Consider the following 27642-nt stretch of genomic DNA (forward strand, 5'->3'; position numbering starts at 1 on the left):
ATAATGCTTTATAACTTAAAGAACATAAATAAAGAGTACCTCTCAGATTCTAAAAATACCTCATACAATCGAGTACTTTTATGTCCTTGTTAAAAAACTACCAATGCTTAGCTTATTAACTATTATTTTGCTTTTGAAGCTGAAGGAATGGCATTATCCTTCTATGAATCAAATCTATAAGCCTAAAACCTAACCCCAAATAAGTGACTCCAGCCTAAAATCTATCCCCAAACAAGTGACTCCAGCCTAAAAACTATCCCCAAACAAGTGACTCCAGCCTAAAAACTGACCCCAAACAAGTGACTCCAGCCTAGAAACTAACCCAAAACAAGTGACTCCAGGATTTTTGAAAGTTTTTATTATATTACCTTGTTGAGACTCAAGAATTGTTTAACATAACTGAAAGCCTTGTTAATCCTTACCACTAATAAGCTGATTAGCTAGCTAATCTTAACATTTCAGCTTAAAGAACTACATTTTCCTCCTACAACTCAAATCCACAATGAAAGATGTAAAACTCATGAATTTCTAAAAGCTGTTGCACAATTGCTTATTTTAAAACATTTGGGATAATCTATTCCAGAACTGGTTTATCATTCCATTTTATCTCTTTGATCATGCCTAGAACATAAATATGAAACAAGTCTATTTTAGACCGGATCATTGTTACATTTACCTGTTTGGTGAGATCTATGATAGAAACATGTGGTACAGTCTGATACATCTGTGAGAGAAGCTGGGCCACATCTTTAGCTAAAGGTGCAAAATCATCCATCAGAGTCTGTAGAGTTCTCTTGAATAATTCACATACAGCCTGCAAATACCAGTCAAGAATCAGTGGCATTAGATAACCATTAGATAGCAATGGTGAAGTTCTTTTCTTTTCCACACAAGGTAAATAAAATGAAGCAAAGATGAATGGTATCATGATATAGCACAATTCATACGGGTCATTTAGGTGTTCAATACAACTATTTCAGTCATGGGTTTAATATGTCAGACTTTGATTACACATACCTTTAAATGGCAATTATTCACTTGATTTGGATTCTTATACATCCATGTTCCTTTTGGAGGGTCCTTATTGACATGTCCCAAGAAATATATATATGGCAAAATCAATGCGAAAGTATATGGACATTTTTGAACAAGGTCAGCATGATTGTGTGATCCAGTACAAATTAAATTGAATATCATGCATAGTGACATCACAATGAAAGCTGTGGATGTTGAAATAAATTTGTACTACCCTGTTATTTGTTATGATAGACCCGATATCCTCTTTTCTTGACCCCATTTAGCACCTGGTTAACAATGTAAAAGTTCATAGTGATCAATAACTTTCATCTGGTTTTTTTTAATGACAATTAGGGCAATAAGACTGCCTCCATTAGTCGACCCTTATGACATGCTGGTTGACGTGTCAGGCTGATTCTACATCTTCAAGCTTGTACGGGGGTAGGGGGGAATAGTGCATGCAAGGGAGTAGGGAGAGTAGCAAATATAAGGCGTAGACGAGTAATGCACTTAAGGGGGTAGAGGAAGTAGTGCATGTATGGGGGTGGGGGAGTAATGCCTGAAAGGGGGCGGAGGGTAGTGCAAGTAAGGGCTGGGGGCATATTGCATGTGAGGGGTTGTTTCAGCTATACCCTGTATTATGTGATTGACTTAATGAGGAAGTTTTTAAAAATAAAAACTGACAGATTAAAGGTTAATTTAGTGATAAATTACCTCTACCACAGAAGGATCTGAGATCCATTTGGTGACTAGAGTTTGAAGTGTGGGAGCAATTTCTTGAAGAAGAACAAAAACCTGAAAAAAGGATATAGAGACTAAATGAATATATATATATATATATATATATATATATATATATATATATATATATATATATTTATATACACACACACACACACATACATAGTTGTCAGTGCCTTCAATTTTATGAGGAAAAAATTATCCATATTTTTATATTAAAGACTTTATTCTCCGCACTCTGACAATAAATATTTTTATTTTATATTTCATAATAAGACATAAAAAGATATATGTGAGAGAAATGATATTGCCACAGTGGTGATACAGCTCTCCCCTCTTAAAACATGGTAGTCAGGGTCCATAGCTGCCAACCGCAGTATATACCTAACACAAGTATAGCAGAAATGATCAAAACTGTTGACTATACTTGTATGTTGGGGTGTGTGTATGTGTGTGTGTGTGTGTGTGTGTGTAAATAAATCACCAGTCAAATGTATAGTAAAATACTGTTAGTTGATGAAAAATATGTGTTTTTTTATCTGTATGGTATTTATGTTTAATTATGTCTGACAATATTTTAAAAAGTAAATAAAAAATATACCAAGTTATAGACAGCTTTCATTCAATCCATACTGTCATACATGTGATTGATCAGATCATGAGTAATATAAAAACAATGATGCAAACACATCATTTTAATAAATATACATGCCACTTATAAGTTCTATCTACAGCTGAATCAAGTTTAAAGTGACAAAAAATGTTATCACTTGCAAAACAAAATGAATAAATTTAGGTTACTTTTGAGGTCAATGCAGCTTGATGTTGACATTTTCATTTTTTTTTTAATCTGGAGCTCACATTCACATATTTACCACTTCTACACCCATTTGCATTTAAATAAATGAACATCTATTTGTAACAAGTGTGCTCAGTAATGTAAAGTCATTTTTTAGTCAATAAAATATCTTGTTTTCAATTCAAAATATCAGTAACATATGACAACTACCAACTAAGTGGTGTAGCAACATGTGCAGCATGCTTTTCTGCAATTCCAGAATAATGATGTCTGAAACAAGCACATTTATTCACAAAAGGACTAATCCAAACAGAATAAGCAATATTCACTCCCTTGATGTGCATTTCCTACTAAAGTATTTATTTATTTTAGGTTGTTTGAGACTGAACTGTTCCTTTTTTTGTTTGTTTTGTTTTGGGTTTAGGCTTTTTTTCTAAGCAAAGTCTGTGGTGTGCTTATTTTATGAATAGGATTATGATTTTATAAAAATAAAAAAATAAAAATAAGCATTCGTTTTCTTGGACATGTCCATTGTGAGATTAAATGTCTTAATTGACTTGTCAATACTAATAAGACTAAACTCACTTTTAAATATGATTTCACTTGAAAGTGACACTTAATTGTTTGAATAGACCTTATTTGCAATGTAGCTACATTATGCAGTAAACAGCTATCTCATCAGGGATGCACAGCGACAGGTTACAGAAACCAGTGGCAAGTTCGAACGATGTGCAAACACTAATCCTTTCTTTGATATGTTACTGTTCATGTGTAAATAAACAATGGTCAACAATAAGCTGGCCTTAGGTATAATCAGTCAATTGTGTTTACCGAGATTAAGTCACTGATCTGCTGGGGTGGCTTTTGTGCTAAAGGCAAATTTGACAGTCAGGTGTACTTCAACCAATACAATTGTTGATATGGACCTTTGAGAATTATGGTTTAAGGGAGCCCCGAGTGGCTGAGTGGTCTAAAGTGCTCTCTGTTACAGATCACTGCCATCTCACCTCTGTCTGCTTGGGTTTGAGCCTTGGATTCGGCCAATGTGGGTATGTGAGAAAGCTTGCCAGTAGCTTCTCGTGGGTAGGTGGTTCTTTCCAGGGTTTTCCTGGGTTCTTCCTCCACCATTAATACTGGCCGCCATGTATAGCCTATCGTGTGACGAAAAATAGTGTTAAACCCTACAACAACAACAACAACAATTATGGTTTATTAGAGACATAGGTAAGTTTAGGAATACAATATCTTACAATGCCTGAATACAACAGTGACTAATTAGAGTTAAACTGTGACTGTAAAACCATGTTCTGGTAAATCAAGTACAGTAGTTTTTTTTATTCAGAAGTTTTTGCTGATAGATGCAGAAAATTATTTTTAAAACATTGTCAATTTTTATAGTTTTGATTTTGTGGTTAACAGTGCTACCACAACATATTCTGGAACTACATTATAGCAAAGCACATTATAATATGAGAGACCTGTACCATTTTTATCACTAGTGAAGATATCACTTGTGGAACTACTTTCTTTTCCCATTTAGTAAATATATGTTCTCAAGTATGTTACCCCATCAGGATGAACAGATATATTTACTAAGTGAAGACTGTAGACCCTATAGGGTATTTATTTAATCAATATGGTGGTGCCATGAAACACTGTCTAAAAACCAACTCCAAACAAAAAATAGTAGACTTCAAGTATGAACTATTTTTAATTAGTTTTCCATTTGAATCCTGACTGCACTTACATAATTATTTCGTATTCAATATTTTGTCACCTATACAATATGCCTTTTACATTCATTGACAAATAAGAAAAAAGGTCATGGTTAAATATAATAATAAAATACTTTAAGTAGTGATTCTAATTCTCAACACAGTCATAATCATGCTTGAAAATGGTGGAGAAATCAGGCACTGATGAATGTCGATTGCAAATTAAATGACGTGACAAATGAAATGTGTGTGCAGCAACTAGTACCAAACATGGCTGCCTGATTCCCAAGGCCAAAATTTCACGTTTTAGTGCAGAAATGAACAAAGTAAAGAACCAAATTTCAAACAAGTTAACTAAAATTCATTAGAATCTTTTGTTTAAAGTGTTATGCTTCCGTGATTTGTCTACAGAACCCATACCCCAATAAAATGTTCACTGTATTAATCCGTGCAAGAAAGTAATTATTCTTTAGTTAATTATTTTCCTCTGAAAATACTTACTCAATGACATTACATTAGGATAACATTCTGTTTCCTTTGAATATAGCCCTCCATGGAAATACAAAAAAAACCAACTTCTCTTTCTGTCTATATGTATCAGATAGTCAAAGGTAGGCAACTCTTACAGGTTAACTCATCTTTCCAACTGCACAGTGGTTACTGTTTTACCCAGTTCTACTTTTTTTTTACTTTAGCGAAACCTCAAAGGATGTTCACACTGTGAAAATTTGTGGCAGGAATTATTTACAATGTAACCAGGCATGTATTATCTGAGAAACATAATTTACTAAAACAATTTGCTTTCTCCAACGAATACATTACCTAATCATATTAAATTCTGTGAACAGGTAAGAGGAGGAAATGCAGAACATGCTACCTGTAGCTAACACCATGGGATTCTGCACTTGACCATTGTCTCACAATCACAAGTTTGTCAGGTGAATCTAGTGAAAGTAGCAAATTCATGTCTGGGTCTATGGTTGTGCTGTCATGAATGGGGAAGAGTCAATGACTGCAGCTACCACTAACTCTATGAAATTCAGTTCTCTTCTTAATAAGGTGATATCACACAAATGGAAACTTAAGAAGGCAGACTGACCATGTCAGATGACTCTACCATGTCCTGAATTGAGACATTAGATTCAAAGCCAGGCTCATGAAAGTAACCATAGCTCATGAGTTAAATGTTCATTAGTGTATCTGATCCTTTGAGCATTCTGAGTACACTGATTTAATAACTCCCTTTAGTCAAGCAGACAGCACTTATGGGATTATGTCTCGCATTTCAGCCTTCGGTTGCAAGAATAATCTTTACAGTTAATGCAGATACTGTCCATGCACCTCAGGTAACATCGTAGGGTACATACAGGATCTTGCAGCTTTGCTTCTCTTGACAAACTGATACAGGAAAGGGAGCAGATAGTTATTGTTGGTTGAGTAGGGAGGCCAACTTGTTCTTAAATTGGAAACCAGATTGTGTCGTTAGAATGAAGTTTTTTCCAAATTGAACAAACACCGAAACTTTTGGAAATTTACGAAAGTAGTAGGAAAGAAACAAATAACCTAAAAAAAGATTTTACAAGAAATAGTTGGAACAAAAAAACTTAACTCAAAAAAATAATAGCTATGAAAGCAAATTTGCCAGATTTCACTTTCTAAATGCATTACAAGCTCATGTGTGAGAAACATATAGGAAAGAAAGCTCTAGACAAACAGGCTATACAAAACAATTGCCAAAAAAATCCTAACCCTCTCAAAAACTACAGAAAACTTAGTAACAACCAGAAATGTGTTATGTCAAACCTGCTTTCTTCTTTGTAAAACATACCCATTTTGCCCTATTTGAATGAAAGATGTACATGTGATCAAAAATGACAAATTATGCATTTACCAATTAGAAGGTATCATTTATCCATGCACACATTATTCCACAAGAAGATTTCACTGTAGCATATCCTTGCACTACTAACAGCAACACTTGCCATTTTTTGAAGACAGAAAAAATAAATTTTCCAAAAAACCATAAAGTTAAAAGATTAGCACATGCCATGATTATCAGCTCGGCACTATGTTTGGAGGGTCTTTCATATAATTATCAGTTGATCAATGTTACCAATCACGATCACAGAACAATAATTAATTGTATGATAATTGCAAAATGTTTTATGCACCGTAATACATTTTCAATTACTATACCACTAAAAAAAAAATGAAGAAACTCAAGTACAAGTGATTAAATGAATTCTATGGAGGACATCTTTAAAGCTTGACAGCAAACATAAAAACTGTTACATCCTGGAATAATGGAATCAAGACAATGGGCAGAAAAGGTAATTAAATGGTAAGAGGTGCTTTGCTAATGTGTACAGAAAGATGTCTTTTGTGTTTCCCATAGGGCTGGATTCAGAGGTAGCAGAGAAAGTTATCTTAATGTAATGTGATCAGGTAATGTATTTATTTGAAAAAATGTAATAATGAAAACAGTCATTACCTTGACAAAATACACATAACGAAACATTATTTGTAAATTTGTACAAGGTCACTGTCATAAAATTATTGTAAATTTCTGATGTGTTTAATATGCTATCACAGAATGGAGGAAAAATCCATACAAATTGATGGGTTTTGCCTTTGGAATATGTAATAAAAAGAAAATCTATGTCTTTTGGAGTAAATATGAGGAAATATTTCAATCGTGAAGTGAAAACATTTTGCATTGTCAGTCATAGCTTCACTAATCATGACAATAAAATGATTTTTCCACTTCACGTGTGAAACATTTCCTTATACCTACTTAATAAAAATATACGCATCCTCTATTTATCACTGTGCATGAAACACAGCAACCTAGATATTGCAACCTGACCACTACTGTCACCAATGCCACTGAAAAATTATCTGAACAATATATCTCTATATTTCTACATTCACTGTTGTTTATATTTACTGGTTTAGGTCCTTGAGATTTGGGCTTCTGTTTGTTTTCCAACAGCACGTTTTCTTGATGTCCACCCGTGTCACGTTCTGTATCCAGGGTGGCAAACAGCCAGCTCAGCATATTAAGTTTGAGCAGTAAAGGGGCTTTGACAGATGGTGATGGCTGTAAGAAAAGAGGATACAACATGAAGCCACTGTAATTTCTGTATTAATAGGGGCACCAGGCTTATTTGAGGTCAACCTGATACATAACTTGTACAATAGAAATGCAAATTAGTGGCATATTTTTTAGTCTGGGCTAAAGAGATAAATTTGAGTGAGAACAATCTATCCCTTGCAAAGTGAGCTCTCAATAAAAAGCATATAAATATCCTGATGACACTCCTCACAGCTCATGCTCTTTCATAATAAATCTTTGTGATACAGCTTTATCAACCCGTTGGGTTATAGAAATCTTAGTGCATTATCTCTCTGCTTTAGTAGATGAGCGTTCTGACTGGACCCAATGTACCATCTCTAATCACAGATTGAAATCCAGTTTTAAAACAAAAACAATGAATGAAGAACCAGACTATGTAAGGTGTTCAGATGCATTTTATTGGGACATTAAAGGTATAGTGTGACCTTTAACATAATACCTTGTAATGTTACCAGTCATGTTCTCCATCTCTGCATGTACAAGAACTGACTTTCACATGCTGTGTATTAGATAAAATCTTTACTATGCACTAAAACTGTTGCACAAGAAAAGTTTGCAGAAAATACATTGGGTGTAATGCAGTTATCAAAGCATATGGTTTTCTCCGGATGGCATTTTATCATCAAATTTACATCATCATATCAACGGTGTCATTCTTCGAAAGGCAGTAATCAGCTGTAAGGACCCTGTATCTAGATTTCCAAAATAGGAGGCTTGTAAATACTTTGTCAACCAGATGTTTGCATGCTGGTGAAACATGAACAGATCCCAGTTATTAATGACAAGAGAAGACCTCAAATAAATCAATTATACTCATCATGAACTCTGCTCTCAATGATGCAGTAGTGTTTTTAAGCCAATCCAGCTGCTTGGGAAAACAAGAGCTCCTTGAATGGAGTGATGCTCCAATGGCCAAAAAGAATCAATTTTCCAAAAATATGAGACAAGACCATCCTCCTTTTTAACTGCTGAGTACTGAAACCATCTCTGGTATTTATGAGCAAAATGAAATGAGGGTTAAACTAATTTTAATTACCATATATACTCGTGTATAAGCCCCCTCCCCACTGAAAAGGTAAACACATTTAAAAATGCATGACCCACACAAGTCAACCCACAATTCTGCGACGACATCACAAGATGCATGCATTAAGTTCTAAATACATTTATTTAGGCAAAATTATATTAGCAAAATTTATGCATATACCTCTCTTACGGTTGGCATGTATGATTATTAACTGGAATTATTACAAATTAATAAAAACTGTTTAAAAAGTAATAAAAATTATTTAATTTTCTGTTTCCTTATTGTTTCTGCCTAGTTCAGATTGTGTATAATTTGATTGGACAATGACAAGAATTGAGCACTCATGTGTTGCTGTAATAATACCTCTCCCTTTTGCCTCTAGTAAATTACTGTTTGTTTATGAATTACTGGATTATAATTTTTTATCAATGCACCAGTAATTATTTATATTTTGCCTTGAAATTGTAAATAAGTATTCATTAAAATGTGATACCAGTATGACAACAACAAACAACAACAGCATTTGGTTCCATGCTCATATTTAGGGAATAAGCATATTTACATAATGGTGCCACCGAATGTACACTGGAGGTCCAAACTTGCACTGAATGAACTACATCCCACTGAACGAAGTATGTCCCTTGCATTTTAATCACATGCACCACTGCGCTAAACTTTAATAATATCTCCAAAAACAATAATGATGTTTCAGAAATAATGCTTAAAAAATCATAGTAATACTGTAAAAAATGAGTTGTAGTTTAATGTACCACAGAATGACCTTGTACCATGTTTTACACAGCTATGGTAATCATTGTACTAGTATGGTGTAATATGGAATTACACATCAAAGTACTGGTACAGCCGTCAGACAAAATTCCCTCTTAACCCAAGCCATTTTCAGGGTTTTAACGATTAAATGGCCTGGATTGCTATTAGAAAACAAAGCACAAATCCACCAATTAAAAACAAAGCAAATGCCAACACAACCAGCTTACCAATGTGTGTTAACTTATGACTTTGTTCAGCAAATACACAAAAACAAAATAGATCCATGATGATCTTAGTAGATTTTTATGCAGAATTTTAGCCTTTATTATCATTCTTTCATTAACATGTAACAGTTATGTGCCTTAAACATAAACATTTATGTATGTCCAGCTGAAATGTGACCTGGATAAACGTGATTTGGTAGAAGCAATGAATAAGCATAATCTGCATGAACTATTTTTGGGAATAAACAAAGATTTAAGTGACACTAAGCATGATTTACACTGCGTAAGTATTGTACATTATAGTACAGCCTGATCTCCTTGGTAAATCTGAACAGGCCTGTGATTTATGAAATCTCTATTTCTGCTCGAGAAATCAGATGATATGCACATGCAAATAATAACAAAAACCAATCATAGCAATTCATAACCGTTTATTAAGTGCTGGGACACAATTTTTTTTTCCTTGTATATGTCTTGGGACACAATTTTTTTACACGTCTTGGGACATGGAAAAACATTCTTTTTGTGTCCCAAGATTTACAGCCATTAGTCTGCAAAACAACTTGTTTCAGGTTTACACCTTAGCCTGTGGATAAGCCACCACCCCCTCCCCCTCTTCCAGACTTTTATTTTTTCTTAAATTATTTGGCTTATATGCGAGTATATAAAATATGTATATTGCACTGCCTTCCTTTTCTGGAATTCTTGACCCCAGTCCAAGATAATTATTCCCTCCTGCATTTAGTATTGGAGGGTCAGAGCTGAAAAGAACATGATCCCAGTCTGACTCCTGCATTTAGTATTGGCGGGTCAGAGCTGAAAAGAACATGATCCCAGTCTGACTCCTTAGTCACTGCCAATATACAGAATACCTTCTTTTAATCTGGACAGGTACAGAATAAGAGAGTGGAGTGGGTGGAGTAAGGGAATCTTTGCAACAGAGGCAGGTAAGTATTATGTAATTAAAGTTAGCTTTACTACCCAAAAGAAGACATTTTAATAGCAGTAATACATTATAAGGTACAAGTCCATTTTGCTGAATTTACCAGTTAGGAGGGAGTCTGAAAACTGATATAGAAAACAGCTGCACTTATTTTATGGTTGGAGTGTTCAGTAATGTATTCTGGTAGAAGGTTGGGCCACATACCGTGCTGTCATTATAGAACCCAAGGAAAAATGACCTTCACTTTGTGCACCAATGATCAAAGGTAAAAGGAAGAAAAGCTAGGGCAAGACTACTAGCAGGTGGCTCTCATAACATAATCCCAATATGGGTCATTCAAGTAGGAACAAGATGTAGCATTTTCCCTAACTTTATGCGCTTTAAGTTTCATGAAAGAAAAGTCTCTCCTCATGAGAGACTGCTAAACTATCTTGATCATGAGGACAATCAGCCTGGAAATGGTGAATGACAAAGAAACAAATTATCAGAGAAACCCTTGAGAGGTAGAAGAGTCAATTACAAACCATCCTGCTCCCTTTACATGAAAATCAAATAAAACCACAAGGCCCTTACTGAGCAAAGAAGCCTATCTTAATCATTGCCAGCACAGATATCACTAAGAAAAAAGTTCTCAGTAGGAATTGGAGCTACTGAAGGTAGCAGATTCTTTGCCAGGTCAGCAATGAAGATAAACCACTGAACCATAAACAACTAATCTCCACAGACATGGCATGAAGCTTACTCCTCATTGACACTAAGGAGAGCTGGAAAGCTGTCTTAAGGTTATTAAAGATTCCTAAAGAAATCTTCACTCATTTGGTTCATCAGAAGGTTCTGACAATGCCCCAAGAACACAAGAAAGATCCCATCTTGGCATGAGTGGTACACTGGTTTCTGAAGCTCAAAATACCTGATGAGATCAGAAAGATGGTCTGACCCTGTGGCAGAACACCTAGAGAACTTGAAAGTGCTAAAAAGGGTTATCCTATTGCCCTTAATAGTGGACATAGAACATTCTCTTTCCTCAAAAGGGATGAGAAGAAAGTCTATAATTCCATTTAAAGATGGTTCACTAAGTGCCTGGTAACTGGCACCAAAGTACTGGTATAGCCACCAGACAAAATTCCCTCTTAACCCAAGCCATTTTCAGGGTTTTAATGATTAAATGGCCTGGATTGCTGTTAGAAAATAAAGCACAAATCCACCAATTAAAAACAAAGCAAATGCCAAAACAACCAGCTTACCAATGTGTGTTAACTTATGACTTTGTTCAGCAAAAACATGAAACAAAAATAGATCCATGATGATCTTAGTAGATTTTTATGCAAATTGTTAGCCTTTATTATCATTCTTTCATGTTCTCGTGGGTCGGTGGTTCTTTCCGGGGTTTTCCGGGTTCTTCCTCCACCATTAATACTGGCCGCCATGTATAGCCTATCGTGTGCTGAAAAATGGCGTTAAACCCCACAACAACAACAACAACAACAACATTCTTTCATGAACTATATGGTGGCTATACCAGTACAAAGACCAGTCTGGTGACAAAGATCTGATCTACAACAGATTTATCCAATCAAGTTCAATGACCTTCCCTCTGCAATTCATTATTTGTTGCTGGGGCACCAACCTTGAGAGAAGATGGCACTTTGTTCACTGTCTTATCAAATATTCAAACTTCCTATGACTCCAACAACTGACTTGACAGGTGGGACTGGTTCCTCTGAAAACTCATTTGAGCACACTATTATGGAAACAACATCACTATCCACAGCCTGCTCCTGATGAGAAAAATGGATTGCTGATCCCATCATGACTGTCTAGTATCTATTTGAGTGTCAGCATCCTTCTTGTTTCTTGGATAGAGACGGAGGAGACATAACAGGTCTATCGCCTGTCATGTTTGCCCTTCCTTGAAACCAAAGCAAAGACATAAATGACCACATGCAGAGGAAGATCACGTCATAAAAAGTGGGGTCCCAACATCCCAGGAAGCGGGGAAGTCTATAAGATCTGCGTCCTTAGTTGGGCGAGTACAACCTGACTCCCTATCCCCCATAGGGATTATTAGTTGTCATAGGAACTGGGGGTGGAGGCATTATTGACTGAATCCCTCTTCCCAAACTGATAATTAAAACCCAGTGACTGGTGGCCACTTCAAACCCTTTGCTTCGGAATAGTAATTCAAACTTTGTTACATACTGTATATTATGTGCTTTGCCTGTGACTGCAAGTACAACATTTTGTCATAAACATCCAAAAACATTACTGTAATTCAAACACTGACCCCTTCTCAGGGACAAATGAGCACAAACCCAACAAAGTTACACCCCTTTCATGGGTGGTCATCACATGGACATGGCTTAGATGTGATTACCTACCTACAGGTACATGAATGGCATCACAATATGCCCAGGTACATGGATGGCATAACAATATCCCCTGGTACATGGATGGCACCACAGTATGCCCAGGTACATGGACTGCATCACAATATGCCCAGGTACATGGACAGCATAACAAAATGCCCAGGTACATGGATGGCATCACAATATGCCCTGGTACATGGATGGCATAACGGTATATCCTGCTTAAGTGAGGAGATAATTACAGGTATTTCAGGTGTGTCTCACTTTCTCTTGACAAAAGCCAGAGATCAAAGACTTTTTTAATCCATTTTTATGCGATCAATCATGGCAAAATAATTCATATTTGTGGATGATCCACAAGATGGTGAGATTTTCAGAGGGAGTAAATATGAAGGCATATGATATAATGAAGAAACTACTGATAACAGTCTGGCTGAAAACTGAAAGAATGACCATATCTGATTTCAGAGATTTCTCCACAAAGGTCTGTGTGAAAGCTGATCTTAAAACTGTAGCAATAAGCATACCTTCATGAATATATGAGGAACAGACTGTCAAAATATAGGTATATTTAAATCTCTCAAGTCTGGTTCGATTTGTAGGAAACGAAACAAGAGCTATTTACAATATAAGGGTCATGCCAACAACTCATGTTAGGAAACCAAAGTTAGGAAAATCTGCAATCAGGGGACCCAACTTCCATAAATGTGTAATGCTGAAAACAAATATAAAGGTGTATGATTGATTTAGTTGATAACATTCTTCAGTGACGTTATGCTGAGGACCCCAAAGCAATGAGTATGAACCCTTCTAGTGTGAAACACAGGAAATTAAACTCTTTCAAGGTGTCATAACTGTAATGCTAAATTTAAAATTTGGTTTTTGAAAAAAACATTCTGTGTAAACTGCAGAAGAGTCATTAGAACAGGAAATCTTCAGTACCATATGTACATGTGAACATTGTGGATGCATGTAATTAGATGTTACTGTATTACATACGAATGAGTGTGTGCATGTGCCTATATATCCTAGATGGTTGGTTGTTGTGGGGTTTAACGCCATTTTTCAGCACACGATAGGCTATACATGGCGGCCTGTAATAATGGTGGAGGAAGAACCAGGGGAAACCCAAGGAAAGAACCACCGACCCACGAGAAGCTACTAGCAAGCTCTCTCACATACCCACAATGGCTGAATCGGAGACTTGAACCAGCACAGACAGAGGTGAGATGGTAGTGATCAGTAACGGAGAGTGCTTTAGACAACTCGGGGCCCGTATATCCTAGAAGTAGTTTAATTACCAAAATCTGATTTAAGGTCCCTCTGTTCATTGCAAAACTAATTTTATCAAATTCAACAATAACAGATGTAAATAACTAAAAACTATATTTGAGAATTAATTGAAATGAATTAAACTATCAATGTAATTGAAAATACTGGCACAGTGGTAATATCACAGGAAAATACTGGCACAGGGGTAATATCACAGGAAAAACTGGCAAAGTGGTAATATCACAGGAAAATGCTGGCACATTGGTAATATCACAGGAAACTACACGCACAGCGGTAATATCACAGGAAAATACTGGCACAGTAAAAGAAACAAATCAAACTTTGGTGGATAACTAAAGTTTCAAATACACCAGTTGAAATAAATAAGAACACATTAAAGCTAACAGCCAAATTTAGTTGAAATCCAACAATCCCTGGTAAAGTTACGCTGTGGAAACCCAAAGTCAGGATGGGAACCTGGGACCATAACCCAGTCAGGATAGATAATTAGGGTCTGATGATGTTGAATGCTGAAGTCATGTAAGTCTCAACAATATAAAGCTGTACAAGAAATTTGGTTCAAACCAAACAGTGCTTGCAAAAGCAATTCTGCAAAAATGAAAGCCACAAAACAACCAGAAACCATAACTCCTATCTGTCCATTTATCCAGTCCGGTCAACCTAAAGCTGCATACCAAATTTAGCTGAAATCCGACAATTCTTTGTAAAGTTTTGCTGCAGAAACCAAAGTCATGAGAATGGGAAATCAGGGAGCTTAATACATGTTAACAATATCAAAGAATGTTGGAAATCAAAGTCATTCAGGTCGCATCAATATACAGTTCCGTAACAAATTGGACTGAAATCCAACAATACTTGGTAAAGATGGAAATGAAAGTCTGGAGGGCATAGTCAGGAGCCATTCCTCTTAATCAGAGAAATTAGTCTTTAATAGTTTTTGTTTATGACCATGGCTGCGGATGTACCTTCTCATCTTTGAGGCCACCCACTATCAAAATAAAGCTCAATAACTATCAGCATGTATGCATTTTCAAACTTGTCAGTGAATGGAGAAACCAAACTACTAATGGACCAAGCAAACCTGATCCTTTAATAATTTTCCTCGTCAGAATCACACCAACTGAAATGAACAAAATCCGAGACATTTCATATACAAGACAATGACAATCACATACAAGATATTAGTTTAATGAAGTGGAAACTGGATGATAAATGGAATGATTTCCCACAAAACTTCTCACACTGAAAGTTAGGTCAACAAATATGAACTGAACTAGGTAAAAATGGACAGCCATTAATTGATACCATTGGTCAAAATTTAAAACTGATTCAGGAAAGTACAAATTAGTTTCTATACTAGAATCATTCCTCTATGCCAAGACCATGAAATCATGCATTCTTGACGCCAATGTAAATAACATGGGAGAAACATGGCAACAGTGTATGAATGTCTCTTCAATTAAACATTTATCTCTTGGAAAATCACATGAAACTGTTTAATGTGCAATCTGAAAATTCAATTCTTTTTTGAGGTCTCAGCAGTACAAAGCTGATTACCAAATCTGGTTGAAATGCGATCCAGAGAAATAATTTACTTTCTTTTGTATCAACTCATGTAGTTTTACGAAAAACATTTTATTGATATTATTGCTTATGGAATGTTGAAGTGTTCAACTTTTGCAAATTTTATATTTTTACATAGCTATAGTTCAAAGCAATCCAAAATCATTTAAAAATATATATGCTGTTATTCATAAATGTATAGGCTGTGATTCACAAAAATATAGGTTGTTGTTCATAAATTATAGGCTGTTGTTCAAAAACAATTTTCCTGTTCTTCATAAATGTATAGTCTGTTTTTCACAATTGTATAGGCTGTTGTTCATCAATGTATAGGCCATTGTTCATCATTGTATAGGCTGTTGTTCATCAATGTATATGCTCTTGTTCATTAATGAATAGGCCATGGTTCATCAATGTATAGGCCATGGTTCATCAATGTATAGGCTATTGTTCGTCAATGTATAAGCTGTTGTTCATCAATGTATAAGCTGTTGTTCATCAATGTATAAGCTGTTGTTCATCAATGTATAGGATGTTGCTCATCAATGCACAGGCCGCTGTTCATCAATATACAGGCCGTTCATCAATGCATAGGTCACTGTTCATAAATGTATAGGCCATTGTTCATGGATGTATAGGCCACTGTTTATCAATCTATAGGCTGCTGTTCATCAATGTATAGGCTGTGGCATATGTGACACAAGTCAAACATGTCATTAAAATATCATAAATTTAAACATATTTGTAATATTCAACAAAAATATGTGACAAATACCACTGTTTTGTAAAAACACATTTTTTATATCATTATGAATGAAAAAATGCCATTAATATCATTAAACCTTAAAGGAGACCAGAAACCAATGGAAATATTGGATAATAATAAAGGTACTATAGCAGTAAACCTTATTCTGAAGTATCATCTGCGACCGAAATGCCAATATTAAAATATTGGCCTCTCTTCTAGGAGCTGAATTTCCGTGACCTCGTATGCAAAATTTCCGCGCCTATTCGGTTACTTTCGGGATGTGACGTCATAGTAGCGACTCCAGCAGCCCAAGTGGGAGTTGCCAGAGTAAAAGACAATACCGTTTTGCGTTGCTTACGGGTGTAATAAAACATTAAGAAAAGCCAGTGGACAACATTTTTTTTTCTTTTCCGAAAGATAAAGGCATACTGAAAGAATGGATACATTATTACAGACGAGTCGATTTCAAAGCAACACCATACAGCCCTATGTGCTCGTTACATTTCTCAAAGAACTGTTACGACAGGGATTCTGAAAAAATGGCAGCTCAAGGATACGCAAACGCTAGGCTTAGACAAAAAGTTGGCTCTGTTCCAGACATAACGTTGAATATTTTAAATCCTGGGAAAAGTGTTGAACGTGCGAGTTACGAAAATAGGCAGAAGGCCGAGTAAGTGACCACAAAATGCAACAATCAATTCACAGATTTTTTATCTACACCAGCAGTGCTAAAAATAAATCGGATAGCCCGACACCCTGGGTCCCTCTGGTTTTAGTTCCGGCCCATCCTGTATTCAAAATGAGGTGCCCGTCAGGCTTGTCGAAACAAAAATTGTTTGCCTGAGGAAACTTTGATCGCGCTGGTGAAATTAGTAAATGTATTTTCAAGATGTTGACATGCATGCCTTAACATGGCACAATCTAAATCAAATCAATACTGTCCAAGGTGAAATTTAGATTTGATTTTAATCAAATGGAGGCTTTGCCAAAAATAATATTCTAAACCTGTCGTGTTTCGAGAAAACACAATTTTCAGTAATCTTATAAAAATTACAAATTTTAAAAAAAAATCATTGTATACATGTAGTATGCATAAACGGTAATCTGTAATGATTGGAACTGATATAAAATTATTCCTTGGGCAGTTTAAATAACAGCGATTAAAAGAAAAGAGGTCAAAGTTTCACATTAAATGGCTGACAATAGAAACTGGGGGGGGGGGGGACTATTGACCCAACCCCTTGCCCCAATGTGCGAGCGCCCATGGGACGTACCTTTTCTCCATGTGATACGCCTTATTATTCCCCCAGGACAAGCCCATTTTGCATATTCTGGTCAGCTCTGGCTAAATTGCAAAATAGCTAAAGTTTTGATTTAAGTACGCAAACAATAAAGCCGATGTGACCGTTCCGGTGGCCTAATGGTTAGAGCGTCCGCCTCGGATGCGGGAGGTCGTGGGTTCGATCCCCGGCCGAGTCATACGAAAGACTTTTAAAATGGTACTAACAGCTGCCTCGCTTGGCGTTCAGCATTAAGAGGTTAGTGTTAGGACTGGTCGGCCTGGTGTCAGGATAATGTGACTGGGTGGGACATCATGCTACATGTCTGCGGCATGATGCCCCAGTGCTAGACATCACTATAAACTGCCACATTGCAGACATCGTAGCGATATGACTGAAAAATTGTTAAAGCTACGTTAAAAATCAAAATCACATCACATCACAATAAAGCCGATGTGACTGATGAACATATTCCATCCTTGCATTGATCTTGTGAAAAGGACTGCCCTTCGGACATACTTCAAAGAAACCCTGTTCGACAGTGTGTGTGTGTGTAAGCACCAGCAATTGATTGCCAAAATAAACGATGCCTATTTTGTTGTTACTTACGATGCCATGGACTTCAGGTTTAAGTCTTAATGCATGTAACACTGTTTGCTGAACAAAATATTTATTCAGAATTAGTTCTTTAGGGCCACATATACTGCATGGTATATTTTGTTTTATTCCTTTTAATTTAATTATGGTAATTAAACTTTACATATACGGTCGAGGAATGTCATGTGTTAACTGGCCGAGTTTCTTTGGCGGAAATGGAGATGCGATTTTTGTTTGCAGAGAAAATTTCACAGTGATCATTCATTTAAGCTAATTGGTGACAATTGTATTCTTTTAATTTTGTTATACTATAGTACTGTTGTAGTTGTTTAAAAACATCTGAAATTTACTTGAATAATGTTTAATTTTCACGTTCTATTTACTGAAGAAGAAAAAAAAAGAAAAAAAATATTGTGTGATATTAATTATTTCGTCCAGTGCCGGATTTAGACGTGTGTGCGTGTGATTTGAATTTTTAACGTAGCTTTAACAATTTTTCAGTCATATCACAACGATGTCTGCAGTGTGGCAGCTTAGACTGTGGATTGCATACGTTATATCTATTTATAAACGGTTTGGGGTTGGTTTTTTCTTCTTCTGACAAATGAAAATTGACAGACATAATGTAATTATCGGGACTTCGCTGCGAAAAATTTAGAGATATTACGAGATCGAGATGTAGATGAGGAAATACCCCCAAAATCAGGAGGTTTTTCTCCCGGCTTGAGAGTTGACAGGTATGAACTGTCCGGGCTTGTGGAATTTCAGTCAGGGCTTGAGTTTATTTAAGTCACCTGCCCGGGGCCTGTGCCTAAACAAATTCTTTTAACACTGACCAGTACAGTACATAAACTATTATATCAGACTGCAGATTCAAGTTTTGAATGTGCAACCCAAATGTGGTCTCCTTCCGTCTGCCTCGCTCGCCAATGTTTATGTTTGTATTCGAGGACTGGCTAGTATTGCGTCACGGTACCACGTGATCTGTCGTCTCATTAAAACTCGGAAAAACTCGGCAATTTACGGAATCGTGGTATCTTCCATGCAATAAAATCACTACCCGCTTACGATATTTAATTTATAAACATGTCAGTCGAATTAAAATCTGTAGAGAATTACATACGTAGAAGGAAAATTTTGATTTCTAGTCTCCTTTAACCAGATTACTCGGGAATTTCCATACATTCCTTACTGACTGAAACTACTTAAATACCAGTACAGTGAAAAAGTACTGAAGTATGTACCACCAGAAAAAATACCACAGTAAACTGGTATAATCATACTAAAGGTGCATCTCTAGTAATAATTTCATTTAGAGCTGCACAGTAAAGTGATAATTTTTACAAGGCAAGACATCCTTAAATTCATCCATATGTGAAAGAGGTCCTATTGTTTCCAAAGGATCACTGTTCTTGGGTTTAAAATTCATGGTCTGTTGCAATGATGAAATAAAAACAAATTGGTACCCATGAAAAACTGAGAATTCATAATATTCCCAGTAAAGTTATCTTGCTGAAGCATAGCTCCAAAAACTCTGTCAAATGAAGCCATAATTAAATATACTTCATGTCAACACTGTAAATTTGAGAAGCTACAGAGAGGTACAGTATGCTGCCTTATTAGTAGACATCACTATAAACTTCTGTACTGCAGAACTGAAGCAATATGACTGTAAAATTGTAAAAGCTATATTAAATTTCCAAATCACATGACCACAGTCTAAATGGCACAGGATTGTCTCTGGTTTGTCTCTACGTTGTCGTTTCCTGCCACTTAACCCCATGTTAATGTCGCCTCTTCTATACCTCTAACCATTATTCCAGCAGGTCATAATTAAAAATCAATCATGCCCTATCCCATGCAGAGGAACATCCCATCCTTCGCAGGCAGTGATTTATTGCGGGCCAAATCTATAAAGTTAAATGTTACATGTCACCTTGACCACAACAAGATTCCACTCAGTTATGGTACAATAATCATCTTCCAAAATTAATACCGTTACATTGATTTTGTAGTCAGTGGTCAGGGTCACTACCCATTTAGGGAAATATAGTTTACTGACAATATTTCTGTTCTTCATTACCTACTGTAAGCCAGAGATTGTGGATGTAATGAATTTAAGACTAAAGACACCTGTTAATTTTGGGGGCAAAGATCCCCAAATACAGTTTCAACAAACTACATTAAGTTCTGTTCCTAATTTATACAGCTACTGTACCTGATGTGAAAAATTTATTGGCTCTTTATGCCAATATAGCTGCTGCTGTCATTGTGAGAAAAGTGACACATCTCACCATTAGGTAACAAAACAAAGATGATATTTTGATCCATAATATTTTGACAGTCATGCATGTAGAATCTTCAGAATTTATCAACTGCACAACAGAAAGTCCTGATCACTGATATAAAATATTCCCAAATAATTTTAAAAAAAGAATTACAACTGTTATATCATAAAACCTGACTTGAAAGACCAATGTGCTGGAAGACCAACTGTCATAAAAGACTGTATTTCTCTTGCATGAATCAACTACAATAGATGTAAAAAAACATAACCAGTAGTGAGAGATGACCCATCTTAAGAGATCACACTTTTGGCCAAGGGTGATCCATTAAACATTTTCACAGTAGTACAATAACATAAAATATAACAGTATATGTGTGTGTCAGCACAATAGTGGCTATGTGGTACCAATTAAAGTGGCAAGTTCTAAAAATGTAAATATAAAGAAGAATTGCAAAACAAAACCATTCCAAATAATGTAAGCATGTAACAAACAAGATAAAAGATAAAAGGTAAAATTTGAATAATATAAGAAACAATACCAAAAATACAGCATCTCATCATAGTATCTGATTTTCTAAAAGAATAGACAATATCTTTTGTAAAAAAGAGGATTTAAGCTCAAGTTTGGTTTTTTTATGATGAAAATTTAAAAGTAAATTTATTAAAGATACTGAAGTAAAACATAAATGAATTTGTATCTTGCATAAAGTTGGAAACTACAGCACTGTTGTGCATAGACATTCCGCTTCCAGATCAGAAGCAATTTCAATGCAACTTCGTAACAATTCACACGTAGCTTGAGATAAGAGTGTCCACTGCTATTTTAAGTACATGACAGTAAAAGCTGAAAGAAGACATGTCGAGTTGGGTGATTTGTCAATAGATGAAGATAAATAGGCTTACCTCCTCACTGACAAGCTGTTGTAATTCCTGAAGATGTGGGCTCAGAATGGGGCTTAGATTCTGCATTATTTCCTCAAATGGAAGGACAGATAGAACCTGACCTATACAAGACATCAGGCGGATCACTTCACGGGACTTAAAGAAAATAAAAAAAATAATACAAGTATTCCTTGGAACTCAAGCCTAACTTGCATTCGTGTGAGAATATATGTTCACAGTATCTGAAATGCAACAGCTTAAACCCAAAAATTTATCACTGATGTCAATGCAAACAATACTGCAATCAGAAAGCTGTCTTAACATGCATAAAGAGGAGTCGAAAATCATTCCATAATCAGAAAAAAGTTTTTATGTCTTTCCTTGCAATAAATAAACGCTATACTATATTTAACAATACGTTCAAAAATTTAACAAAATATTAAAACTGTTGACATCTCCCATTCTGATTGTAATATACCATGTTCTTGCTCTCTGCTTATGCAAGCAAGCAAAGTATTGGCTAATAAAGGTGGGATGGAAATATAAATAGTAGTAAATCAAGTTCACTTACTATGAAGACATTTTCTAAATTTCAATATTAAGAGTACTGAAGCTTTTTTCAAAAACAAAAACAATTTAAGATTTTTTTCCCCACAGGCAAAGCCTTCATTAACAAAAAAAAATTGGATTCCACAAATACAAGAGAAACAACTCTTGTCTAGCGTCAAGAAATGTAAAATTTTGGGGACAGGAAAGTCTATGCTTAAGTAGGCATATCAATAGTTTGTGCAAATTTTCTAAATTTCATGACAAGAATCACAAACATAGTTTTTGCAAAACATGGGAAGTCAAGAATATTTAATTGTTTTCCTAAAAATAAAAAATAAATCTCAGTGACTTACCTTCAAAACCCCACTTTGAAGAGAACTCTATTAAATAAAAAAATGTAATCATAATAAGCAATGCTAGCAAAAATTTGGATAGAGCAAGATTGAAGTGATGCCCTACTTTTTTTTAAATTACTGCAATAAATGGTCTCATTTCAACAAAAGAAAACTTCATGCTAACCCAAGTGTGTAATTTACAGTCACTGTCACTTAATTCAGTATAAATATGCAGGCAGTGAACCTTTACTTTACCGTTAAGTCAAATTGATCTGGTTTTAATGTGTGGACATGTTGGTATTCAAGAAAAATTAAGAAAAATTACATACAGCAAAAGGTAATTTGGTGAAAACCCAATGTCAAAGCCACCTTTCATGCAAAACGATTAGTGATCCAGCAACAACTTTATCCTGGTAATGGCCACATTGTTTAGCCATGTTAAAAGTTAGATCAGATCTCTCTTTGTGAAAAACCCCCATGTTGATAAATCCTCTGATCAGGATCTATGATTGTTTACAACAGGGCTCAAGTTATATACAAGTATATATGTTACATATAAAAGAGGTCTGAGAGTGTGATTTTTATTTTTAAAGTAATTTTAACAATTTTTCAGTCATATCACTACAATGTCTACAGTGTGGCAGTTTACAGTGATGTCCAGCACTGGGGGCATAATGTCACAGACTTGTAGCATGATGTCCCAACCAGTCACATTATCCTGATACCAGGCTGACCTGTAATAACACTAACCTGTTAATGCTGAGTGCCAAGCGAGGCGGCTGTTAGTACCATTTTTGTAAGTCTTAGGTATGACTTGGCCGGGGATAGAACCCACGACCTCCCGCATAAGAAGCAGATGCTCTAACCACTAGGCCACTGGAGCAGTTCCAGACAAGCCACTCCAAAAGAGGTCTGAATAAAATTTAAAAGGTCACTGAGTATTAAGCTATAATCACAGTATGTAAAGTAGGACTTTTGTTTTGTTGCTTTTTTTTAAAAGTACTTTCTAACTGGTTACAAGGTTGCATTGTAAAATAAACTCCAAATGATTTAGGGCTACAATTCAAATCCTTTCCAATAACAAAAGTTTCATGGAACAGAGTATCTCATCAGTAAATTGCATTATAATTGTTAAATTAATTATAATTATAAAGCAATTCAGAAATTCTCTACATATTGGGATACAGATTTTGGACATGCAGCAATATCTTACCAAACTCATACTTGAATACTGCCATTGATGAATAAGATATGTCATTTAAGAAAACCATTAAACTTTCAGTGGTCCTCTCTTCCAAGGCAATCTTCTTTTAGTCTCACATGAGGTGTGGTCTCTCAGGAGAATAAAAAAGTTGTAGAATGTATCAAACCTGCAGTGGCCATTTGTATATAAGGACAGCTCACTTGTAAGTTGGTTCCAACTGCAAACTCCATAGATCCATCATACAATGTGCCAGCAGATCTGGATTTGCAGTTTATTAAGACAAATCAGTAGAACAAACAACATGACTCTAATCTGCTGGCACAATATACAAAAGCAGATCATGGTCTACATTGTTTGCAGTTGGACATGACTTGTATGCAACTATATATGTTCCCTGTATATGAAAGTTTCATATGTGCCATTTATGCATATATCGGTATATATATATAAATATATATACATACCAGTAAATAACGATCAACTCCACATAAAGATTTCCATTTTAAAGAGGGTCCTTTGAATGGTCATTATAGACAGGTCTGACTGTAAAAGACAAGTGTGCCTTTTACCATTCGTGTCTTCTTTTTTAGGCATGTGTGTGAATAAGTTCTGTAACTGAGGATTGTCCTGAATTAAACGGGAGTTCAGTGCAAAATGTAAATTAAAGGTTCCTTTCCACAACATGTCTCCACTGCAAATTGTGATGAATTTTTCCTGTATATGACTTTAAATCCTTTAACAAACTTGGGATAGAAAAGTGACAAAAATAAAGGTACAAGAAAATGTCTCAAGTAACCTGACTAGCTTGGAGGATCTGCTGTAAATAAGGGTAAATGTGGTCCAGGTTTTCTCTTGTAATATCCTTCAGTGCTAATGTGGCTGCTGTGGCAACCTCTGAGTTACGGAGTCCCTGGAGAATCAGTGGTATGACCCTTGCTAAACTCTCTGGATGACAGTTCATCCACTCTCCAAGTGAACCTGAAAAACCAGAATTGAACCACAAACATATGAATAATCAAGATTAAACAAACACACATAATAATAAGATCCGACTCACTCTACTTTTTGTTTCAATATTTGCTGCAACAACAAGGAAGACTTTCAACCGATACATGTCAAAATGTTCAAAATTCAGCAAACTATGCATTCTTACATGATCAATCATTAAAAATTACTATGCATATTATAATTATAGAAGGATGACTCCCTACACATACTGTGCTCAATTCCAATACATAAAAGCCCAGGGCATAAAGTCACGCATATCAAAACCAGCTGAAACTGCTAGAATACAAAAACTCTGGATATAATAAAGCCCAAGAGACTCTAAAATATTCTATAAGTCACTAGAATAGTAAGTATGTAACCTGTGCTCAGTGCTATTTTCACTGTATGTTATATCATTGTGAATGGGAGTTTACTGAATGTAATAAATGAACTGTGGAAAAGAACATTCTGAATCAAAGCTGGAATGGTGGATTTGTAATTCATCAAATTAAATTCTTCTCCTGGCATAGATTCTGATCTTAGCATATTTCCTTTCCAAACTAGCATGTAAAGAAGAGTACCATTTTTTTTTTAATAATCAAATCTGAACAAACATCTAGTTGCGTTCATTTTGAAGATGGTGTCAGGTACGATTCATCCAGAGCAGTTTTATTTAAATAGGCAATGTCCGCATATTTTGGAACAACAAAAATAACTTTTTAATTGGATCATTCAGTCACTAATGAAATCCCTTCCTTTATCATTCTGAAGCAAAAATAAAACATCTTGCATTTAATTTGTAAGTGGATCAAACACTTCATACTTACCTATCATATATAATGCTGTTGAGAGGAATTTAATATTATTAAATGGAATTCTGGGTAAAAGATCCAATAATGATGGTAGATACAGATTTTCCTCTAGGTCAATACTTTCTGCAACAGAACTAAAGAGGAAAAATATGGCCTCCATCAACTGCAAAGAAAGAAATATTTTCATTTATATTTTTAATGGTAAAATATTGATTCACAGTTTTAGACATGAATATTCACCTGCAGAAATATTTCCTTGCATAATTCACAGCAAATGGGACTTCCTCATTATCAAAAGCACTTTTTACCATTTTAGTGACTGAATATATACTAACAGTCACGGAATGTGAATTTAGTTGTTATGTTGTATTATATTTTCATGCATATGCAGCATAAATTTTGTTTGGCTGTGTTTTTAATATGCATACAGCTTTACCAATTGTGTTCACCTAGTACAATTTCTACTGAACTGATTAACATGTGAAGCCTAGTCATTGTATTTTACTTCTTGTTTTAATTGGTCATGGATGAATGCAGCTAATATGTGCCTTCATACATACTGTGTCTCATTAATCGCTTTAGCTCCTACATATATAATAAAATAGCCATAAGAAGAGCTGATTTTCTCCCAATTCACTATAGCTATAACAAAATGGAAAATTAACTTAATTCTGCAGTCATATCCAGTAACCTTGACCTCTGGGCCATCTATCATAAACTCAACAGGAAGTTACCCTTTCTAAAATGTAATGCAATTATAAACCGATACAAATTGTGAGCATATTCTTGACAATTTTAGTTTCCAGACCTTGAACTCGGGGCCTGAGAATCAACTGAAAGGTGCTACAGCCCATGAGTAGGCTGCCTATGAAGTTTGATGGAAACTGGATCTATGAAATCTAACTTATCAAGCAAAAACCAAAATTAGGAGTATTGTTAAATTTACATTATGTGCTGTTTATGTCAGGCTATTTTGCAAAAACCATTTTTCTTCTTTCAGGTTGTAATGTTGACCTTTAACCACAAAACTAACAGACACCTTTCTTCTCTAACATGCAAGCCATCCAGAATGTCTGGTCATGATTTGTGCAGAAGATTTGATTTATTCTGTGGAAACTGTTTTCCTTCTAGAGTCCCTCTGGCATTGACCTTTGACCCTGTAATCCCCAAATCAATTGGGGTCTTCTTTGTCTCAAATGCAAGCCCTCTGCAGAATTGAATCAAGGCAAGTGGTACACAACTTAGGCAGACTTTAAAAAATCATTTTTCCTTCTTTCAGTTCCTGTCACATTGACCTTTGACCTTTTACTCCCAAAGTCAACAGGTATCTTCCTTATTACAAATGCAAGCCATACACAAAAGTTTGTTCAAAGTAAGTAACAAGAAAAAACCCAAGACATCATCCAGAAAACATTTTCTCCAGGTCCCTGTGACATCTAACCCCAAGATCACTAAGTTTTTTCTTATCACACATGCCAGCCATTTACAAAGTCACAGTCAAGATATCTGGTATACAAATCAAGCTATTGGGTTCAGTCATCCTTCTTCCAGTCCATGTGATTCTAACCCAAATGCAAGCAACTAAAATAGTTTGGAAAAAGCTGATGGCAGAGAACTTGTCTGTTGTACTGAAAACTAAATAGGAATGGATGGATGGACAACATCAAAACATGATGAATTATGCCTTTTTGTGGCATATAAAAAGTACACTGCTGGCATCAGTGACTTTGACCTTTCACTTCTTACCTCATAATCAATAAAGAGCTGCCCCTGTCCAAGTGTAATCTACCTATAAATCTGATAAAAATTAGGCCAAGGAAATTTTTATTTATCATACAGAATGGAAAATTCCACCTCCAGTGCCTTGGACCTTGACTTTGCAGTGCCAAAATCAATAGCTTTCTTCCTCTACCCATGAGCAAGTCACATATGAGGTTGGAGAAAAATATGCCACAGCAAACTAAGGTTATGTTGCAAAAATCACCTGCTTCACTGGCAGATGAACACATGAACATTGCTAATGCTATACCCCCCATTCCTGATGAGGGGAATAATAAAAAGTTGTTGTTTTTAATGTAGGCACAACATATTTCATTTGGGTTGTCTCCACCTTTTTATTTGGGTTGTCTCCACCTTTTTATTTTCTTCTTACCATGCTTGTTTGATTGGTAGGACAGATGTATTTTGCTGATTATAGAGGTCTCACTCTGTCTGACACACAGCATAGTAAAGAAAACTGGCAACAAAATCTTATCAGGTTGAGAGGAGTTATACACCACCTGCATTTTACTTATTAATTCATGGTTTTCATACATTTTCATATCAGTCAGTTAACATTACATATTGCTGACAAGAGTAGGAGTTTA

At 35.5% G+C, this 27642-nt stretch overlaps 1 protein-coding gene across 1 annotated transcript in view; it reads right to left on the reverse strand.

The window, feature by feature from the left end:
- The window catches only part of LOC149807822 (importin-13-like), a 141532-nt gene that overhangs the window by 31503 nt on the left and 82387 nt on the right, over positions 1-27642 (reverse strand). The window contains exons 16-22 of the mRNA XM_089971003.1: positions 25292-25439; positions 24274-24455; positions 22292-22318; positions 21411-21545; positions 7220-7372; positions 1732-1812; positions 677-814 (exon numbers count right to left, since the gene is read on the reverse strand). Of these exons, the coding sequence (XP_089827129.1) occupies positions 677-814; positions 1732-1812; positions 7220-7372; positions 21411-21545; positions 22292-22318; positions 24274-24455; positions 25292-25439 (864 nt within the window). The remainder of the gene's footprint in view (positions 1-676; positions 815-1731; positions 1813-7219; positions 7373-21410; positions 21546-22291; positions 22319-24273; positions 24456-25291; positions 25440-27642) is intronic.

The sequence above is a fragment of the Sinohyriopsis cumingii genome, chromosome 1, assembly GCF_028554795.1.
Source record: "Sinohyriopsis cumingii isolate HCF-2022 chromosome 1, ASM2855479v2, whole genome shotgun sequence".
NCBI lineage: Eukaryota > Metazoa > Mollusca > Bivalvia > Unionida > Unionidae > Sinohyriopsis > Sinohyriopsis cumingii.